The 7,858-nt window shown below is 38.6% G+C and overlaps 1 protein-coding gene across 1 annotated transcript; it reads left to right on the plus strand.

Annotated features, from left to right (window-relative positions):
* Nucleotides 1-1,175: 1,175 nt before the first annotated feature.
* On the plus strand, nucleotides 1,176-2,505 carry LOC108252210. The gene is made up of 3 exons (XM_017443479.2): nucleotides 1,176-1,456; nucleotides 1,604-1,780; nucleotides 2,467-2,505. Exons 1-3 carry the CDS (start codon nucleotides 1,310-1,312, stop codon nucleotides 2,503-2,505), a joined length of 363 nt encoding a protein of 120 aa, XP_017298968.1. The 5' UTR covers nucleotides 1,176-1,309.
* The last annotated feature ends 5,353 nt before the right edge of the window (nucleotides 2,506-7,858 follow it).

Genomic DNA, 7,858 nt, shown 5'->3' on the forward strand with positions numbered 1-7,858 from the left:
AATTATAGCGATTGTAGGTACTTGATACCTTAATATACCTTTCTTTACAAGACTGTAATATGTAATAATTAATCCTCAGAAATATGTAGTTACCTAGACTATGTTTGAGTGTAATGGTGGCCAGTGGTGATAAGTAAATCATATGGTGGACTTAAGTGGGTCATAATTAGCACCTTGGTATACAGTTGGTACTCTGGAGGTCTCACTAGTTGTGCTACAATTACATCGCAGTTCACACTGTTGCAACTGCTACTGGGATATGTAATGCCATGGAACTACAAGTATAAAGAAGCTCTTTGTGTAATCCTAAGTTAGAGGTGGAGAGAGTTAATACTTTAGGATGCACGGTGTAAGGTGTAAGACTAAAGCAAAAAACTTGACATACAGAGCATGTATTATGTATGTCCAGTTATACCTCCGTACATATTGATATCTCTAGTGGAAACTGTTAAAATAACTAACACCATGAAAACTTGAGCGAGAAAAGAGCTATACCACCAAGACATCAATGTTTCTTTCTTCGAAGGAGCAAAAGCAAATCTTCTTCCACCTCCACATTGCACATCTCTTTACTCCTTTGTTTCGACACGAGCACATAAATCTTGTGGACAAGCCTTAATACGGTGAAATATGCTGGCAATCGTCTGGACGCTAATAGTAATTATAATCAGTAATAGTCACTTTTATTGTAGGAGGTAAAGAGCTTGTACATACGAGAATACAGGGTGTAACAAGTGTAACAACCGTCTCTTCAGGAAATAAGAGTTTTTCGAGAGTTTTGATAGAGGGAACTGTAACAACGGAGATCTTATCGTTCCGAAAATTATTACAATAGTAATAAAAAGGTATAAGGGACGTATTGTATTCGCTTCGGTGTCGTCTGAGAAAGTTTTAGATAACCCTTCAGTCGATCATTTAAGACCGGTTTTAGCGTTATCTATGTTAAGCTACGCCGAGCAAGGCCAATAAATGGATGGGTGACTTGAACCTTATATTGGGAATAAAGGGAGAACGGGCTCTAGTCTTGATTTTAAATCATTACATGAAAGTAAAATCAAAAAATCAAATCAAGAATAATAATAAACTGAATATTAAATAAAATAGGTAGGTACATAAATACTGATTTTCTTTAACCAAGATCAAAAAATTCCCGGAGGGACGGGCCCCGCTTGTTTTTGTGTGCATTGAAATATTTCTTTCTGTTTTGTTTCCGAGTTTACGTACCTACTTCTTGTTTTTACGTGTTTGTGTTGACCCGGTCTCGAGATTATTTTTCTATTTTTAGACTTGTGTGCTACATTTATTCAAAATGGTTATGAAGAAGTTGAATGAACTGACATGTAAGGAGTTGATTGCTGAATTGAAGACTCGCGGGATTTCTTCAAGTGGACCTAAGGCTGAGTTGACTGCTAGACTGGAAGGGGCGTTGACAGCGGCGGGTTTGGATCCGAATGAGGTGACTTTTGACGAGCTGTCGGATGGTGGTAAGAAGAGTGAGGAAAGCGAGGAAAAGACAGGTAATGAAAATTTAGCAGCTATGATCTCTTCTTTAGCCGAGTCCATGAAAACGTTCAAGACAGCGGAGGGTTTGGATCCGAATGAGGTGACTTTTGACGAGCTGTCGGATGGTGGTAAGAAGAGTGAGGAAAGCGAGGAAAAGACAGGTAATGAAAATTTAGCAGCTATGATCTCTTCTTTAGCCGAGTCCATGAAAACGTTCAACATGCAAACTGCTCAATCAATTCAATCTGTCAATGAACGAATAGAAAGTACCAGTAAAGTGAACCAGCAGGACTTACAAGGCGGGCGTGCTACCTTCCAAATCCAAACTAGGCTTGTTTCACGGAGATCGAGAGACAAAGCTGACCACAGAACCGCACATAACTTACATTCCTCTAAGTTTACTCTAATAAGAGCACGATATAAATTTTCATGACGGGTTTATTTCACGAGATTCGCAGGTTTGATAATGGGGTGATTTGTGGCGCATAGTCCGAACATTGGCTTCAGATTCCGGTGTGGTCATTAGTGTGATAGAAAAAACTAAACCAAACTTTTTTTCTGATTTCATGAAGTTTGCCAAGTAGAGTAACCGTGAGGTTTTTGTAGTGGGAGTGAGAAACGCCAAGTAACTCTAGTTTAGTGAGGTTTATTTTGAGTGTTTTGAATGCTTAGGAAATACATAGAATTAGGCGGTAACAAACCAAGACTAATTTCTGTTGAAACTATAGAGCCTTTTCAGAATTTTGATATGCATCAATCACAGCGTCGTGTTAGAGGAATTCCATTGACACCATTGCTTGTAATATTACCACCGTTCACCGTTAGCTACTTACAAGGAGCAACCGAGCAACTCAAATGTTTTGATCGCTTCTCGGCCTTTTGGCTGAGAAAGTGAAATAGTGCTACCCCATTAATCGTGATTACTGAATACAAATAATTTACATATTTTACGATTACTTGCAGTGCTATATCCAGCGGAGTTGTGATATGCCATTACCATAAACGACAGGGAATTCTTGCCAGGAATAAGTCCTCTACTTGGCGTCGAGCGCAACCACCAAGCCACTTGTTCCCGTAGCGGTCGAGGCCGTTCTAGAGATGGCAAAACCGGTTCCGACTGATAGCGACTATAAGTAGTATTTGTCACGAGCAATTACTTATGTCATTACGTTTCAGAGATAGGTCTCGGCAGATATGCTCGCGCTTCGTACGGTCATTAGGAGAAAGAAGTTATGGTTACTTTCTTCTCTGAGGTACGTCTAGATTAGCATGAGAAGTAACTCGCGCTTCGTACGGTCATTAGGAGAAAGAAGTTATGGTTACTTTCTTCTCTGAGGTACGTCTAGATTAGCATGAGAAGTAACTTTTTTATGCACGTTATACATTGTGTTGAGCATGTTTGCAAAACTAATTTCATCATTGCATGGGAGCTATATGCCCGAGGCTTAACGTTGTGATTCGTCGGATAGGCTTAACGTAGTATGGACATCCGACGGAACAATGTTTTGCGTGGTTTGTATGTGATTAGAGGTTACCGTCTGGGGGAAAAGCTTGGGATCCAATTAATGAACCTTAGAAATCTTGGGCCCCAATTCATAGACACGTCTTCGCCGCTCAAATATATCCTGAACTTAGCCCCCGTTTCGTCTGGGACCCCTTGTGCTGCTGGTTATTATTTTTGGGCGCTCACCTCGTGAGGAAAACTGTATTGAGAAGCTATGGCTGGTTGAAATCCCAGCAAACCCGGGACCTTCTGCATGGCAAGCAAGCGCGTCACCACTGGACCAACCGAGCCCCCAGCAAAGACACTATTGATGACATTTTGAATTAAGATAATCTTATTGATGTCTACACAATTAACACAAATTGATACCTAATCGGCTTTAATGTCACATGCCTCTTAGACAAGCCAGAGATAAGGAAAGGTCGTTCCATAAGGATTATCCATAATTATGTACCCGAAGCTTTATGACCTTGTGAGTTGATCTATGAAGAAAAACCAAGTAGGTTTCACATGAAAGCGCACATAAATGACAAATTGGCAAAGTTGTCCATTAGGTAACAACAAGTCCATTAGAATCGAAGTGTATAAATCTTACGTCTAAATGTAGGTATATTCTTCGCAATTCGCAGAGATAACCAAATGTCTACACCTCTACAGTGAGTGTTTTATCACTGTAATATGACATTTTGAATTAAGATAATCTTATTGATGTCTACACAATTAACACAAATTGATACCTAATCGGCTTTAATGTCACATGCCTCTTAACAAGCCAGAGATAAGGAAAGGTCGTTCCATAAGGATTATCCATAAATTATGTACCCGAAGCTTTATGACCTTGTGAGTTGATCTATTAAGAAAAACCAAGTAGGTTTCACATGAAAGCGCACATAAATGACAAATTGGCAAAGTTGTCCATTAGGTAACAAGTCCATTAGAATCGAAGTGTATATAAATGTTACGTCCAAATGTAGGTATGTTCTTCGCAATTCGCAGAGATAACCAAATGTCTACACCTCTACAGTGAGTGTTTTATCACTGTAATATTGAAAATACGGGAAGTGATATTTCATTTTCTTGGAACTTTCTGTATCTTCTTTAGGCCGGGCTTTTCCTTCGGTTTTGTTTCTTTGTTCTAAAATGTCTTCTATAGGCTGCTTTACTGTTTTCTACATCTAGATATAGTCTTTTTCCTTCCTGAATAAGATCTTTTGTTTGAAAAGACGCCCAGGTTTTAAACCTCCCGTTTTGTCTTTTAATTAATTCTAAAGCTTAAAGAAATAAAACATATACCCACACGAACCCACATACATTACATACACATGAAAAATGCCAAGATATTTGAAAATCTTTAGCACACAGCCATCAGTGTAGGAAAGTGGCAAACAGTGTAGGAAAGTGGTAAACCTTTTTCTCTATTCCATTCAGGTGCATGTTTATTTCTCTCCACTGCTATATCTTTTGAAGCAGCGATCATTTCAGTAAACTTTTGACAAAAGGTCCCATATTTTATATCCAAGCCATCGGTTCAGTTGAGGCTCTCGCTGAACCAAACCTGATTTACTCTGACCCGCATATTTCATACTTCTACTGCACCATCAGCTTGAAAGAAAAAACCCCAACTAGGCCTTATAACTTTTTAACTGAGATTTGGCATAACAGTAGATATAAATATGTAGAGCATAAAATGCGCCGAATAAAGAATTTAAATAATAAACAAAAAAGGAAGGCTCCAAAAGTTGTTAAGTGTGAATAATTTTACGACGCAGTGTCCTGTAACTCCTGAATAGTCATAAAAAAAAAGAACTTGGGGCAAAATCTTCTGCAAAAGTTCAACGTTTCTATTACAAGAAAGTTTCGCTTAACTTGTTGGAAAATCTTTTTACGAAGTTTTCCAAAAGTTACAAGATATATTGGATTGAACGGGGGCAACTTTTAACTTCGAAACACCCAAGTTAGGTACTAAATCGCCAAATCCGCGACCATAATCGCCAAATCCGCGAACATAATCGCCAAATTCGCGAACAAAATTGCCAAATCCGCGAACATAATCACGAAATCCGGGAACATAATCGTGAAATCCGCGAACAAAATCGCCAAATCCGCGACCATAATCGCGAAATCCGCGAACATAATCGCGAAATCCGCGAACATAATCGCGAAATCCGCGAACAAAATCGCGAAATCCGCGAACATAATCGCGAAATCCGCGAACATAACTCAATATCTTCATTAACAACGGATTCCTAAAATGTCAAAAGAGGAATTTGTCACATGCTAATTTTAAAGTTATTATAAAGGTGGTTTAGCAAAGTGGAAGAGCAAACTGATGAAAGCATGACAAATTTAAACAAGTTAAGAACAAATTCTGATAGAGCCTAATTTAAAGTTAAAAAAACGCGTCCCGAATTTTTTCTGGGACAAAAACGAAAATTCGGGACAAAACGCCCCAAAATGAAAAACTGAACGGGACGCCGGGACACCCCCTGAAATTCGGGACTGTCCCGGCCAATTCGGGACGTTTGGCAAGCTTAGCTATAGCCCAATGGTGATGGCAGAATAAAGAAAGGATATGTATCTTTTTTCTTGCTATACACCGGGGTGATGGTCTCTAGCCATGGATGGCATAGAGTTGTACAAACCAGTGACCTAACTTCTAGCTGTCTATCCAACAATGTGGTCTTACCCTTGTTACCTTGTAACATCAATTCGTCTACTAATCGAGACCATGAAACTCACCTGAAAACAGACAAATAATTTACAAGAATTAATTAAAATGCAAAATCAAAAGGAGAAACTGGGAAACAGTTTCTTGGTTATTTGTTAGCAACCGCAAGGGAGTGCGTCTCCAAAGATGAAAATTGCTCGCTTAATTGCATTTCCCTCTAATTTGAAGTCACGCCTAATTGCATTTCCTTTTCATCTAAAGTCAAGCCCAATTTTCGCCAGTCCAGAATTCAAAAGTATGAAAGAATTAATGGTCAACACAATAGGCAAGTATTGTGAAGAAGGATTAAGATGAGCAATACCTGAGTTATTCCATCCCCCATGATAGGTATTCATTGAGATTTTAATCAACAAGTCTGAACCCACTCACAGACCTCTCAATCAAATCTCAACTAAACCAGAGCCCTCTCAACCAAACTTAAAAACACACAAAATTATAGACGAGCTATCCTTCCCACTCAATAAAACAGATATCCTACTGCTTGGATCAAATCCTTCTACAAGGATCAAACTATCTCGAGGATTAAGGATAAGAGCCATGACATGACATAGCACATTCCTCACCAAACGTTTAATGGACACAAAACCCACACGGTTGATCCACGGTAAACTATACCCATATTAAGTTGTTTTGATGATAGGGCTGGGCCCAATAGTTAGGGTATAGTTAGTCACTGTAAGGTTGTCATAAGAGATTACTAAGATAAGTATTAAGTTAACTTGAGTGTTTCAAGATTTGTTGACATAAGAAAGCTTTTTTTTCCTAGTGTTATTGCTGAGCTCAGAATAAGCTAGAATCTGTTAGATTGCTAGATGATCATTGCAAATTCTATTCAATAACATGTAATCTATAGCCAAAAATTATTAATGAAAATATTAATTCAGTAACTGGCACCTTCATAAAACATATGAAAATTAATTGACATTCAGTAACTGAAGAACTACCTATAGTTCCAAGATAAGTCAAGATATTAGGATTCCGCGGATGTTATGGCATTGCCACATGGCACACCGATGCCAAAACGCCATCATCTATTTCAAGAGGCAAAATCTATACAAGGTATTGCGATGTTTCTAATAGGCAGATACCAGAGAGGCATTTCCTGTTTGATGCTACCAGGAGAGGCCCAACTTCGTGCCTTGAATTTTGTCATTACGATGAGTCATAGGACAACCTAAGTGGTGTAGCTGTTAACGCCTTGGACTTAAGATGTGATGTTGGTGGTTCGAGTCCAAATGAAGTCATAAAATTCAGCAGAATATAAATAAGTACCTTAATGGAAGAATGACATTTAATTTTATAACAAGTCTTCATGCTTCAAAGTCTTAAGCTTAAGACTCTAGTTGTCCATAAATGTTTTAGCTGCCATTTAGTGTCAGTTTTGTTAGTATTTCAGCCATAACCACTATTGCCGCTAGAAATCTGTATCTCCAGTAGAAAAAACTCACACCTTGAAAACAGGTTGGTTGGGAGATAAAAACTCATTTTTCAAAACACCTCAGAGAAGGGATTAAACTGTGGACAGGAATATGAAATGAAAAGCCGGAGGGAAATTCTATAAACTTCAATAATTAAACTTTTAATTTAAATTGGAAATTAGAGCAAGATGATGTGATGAGAGAGAAAGGAGGAAGGAGGGACAAGGGAGTGAGGGAATCATAAGAAAATCTCGGAGATGCGCGGTAAAAGGGTTAATACCAAAGGGTTGTCTCGAAAATCAAATTTAAATTGAGGGGTTTTATTAAGTTACATCTTCTAGGTCCAAGGAAAGAAATAGTAAGTCTTTGTTCCCAAGCGCGGCACAAGGACATAAGCAATCTTAAACGTAAAGTCTCTTTACTCGCTTTTATAACCAACCTCCCCTTCAACAAAAGAAGTTAAGACCCAAGGGAGCGCGGGAGGCGCCTACTTTTTTCCCTTTAGCGCTTTAAAAAGTAACAACTAAGTACCACAATAAAGTACCCTCGACATTTCAACACTTCGCCCTATTAGGTCCTTCTTTTATCAAAATTACTTCGTTTAACCTCTTTTTACTCCCTTTCTCTTCCACTCTCTACTTTTACAAACTTACCTTCCCTTCTCTTTGAGGCTCTAAAAAGAATACTAAGGGAGTGTGGGAACAG

The sequence above is a fragment of the Diaphorina citri genome, unplaced genomic scaffold, assembly GCF_000475195.1.
Source record: "Diaphorina citri unplaced genomic scaffold, Diaci psyllid genome assembly version 1.1 scaffold342, whole genome shotgun sequence".
NCBI classification, from domain to species: domain Eukaryota; kingdom Metazoa; phylum Arthropoda; class Insecta; order Hemiptera; family Psyllidae; genus Diaphorina; species Diaphorina citri.

Excerpts from the sequence above, each read along its gene's own strand:
- LOC108252210 (XM_017443479.2), top strand. The coding sequence starts at position 1,310 with ATGGTTATGAAGAAGTTGAATGAACTGACATGTAAGGAGTTGATTGCT. Across the intron at positions 1,457-1,603 it reads CGGGTTTGGATCCGAATGAG|GTGACTTTTGACGAGCTGTC; the intron begins GTGACTTTTGAC and ends GATCCGAATGAG. Across the intron at positions 1,781-2,466 it reads GAATAGAAAGTACCAGTAAA|TGCTATATCCAGCGGAGTTG; the intron begins GTGAACCAGCAG and ends GATTACTTGCAG.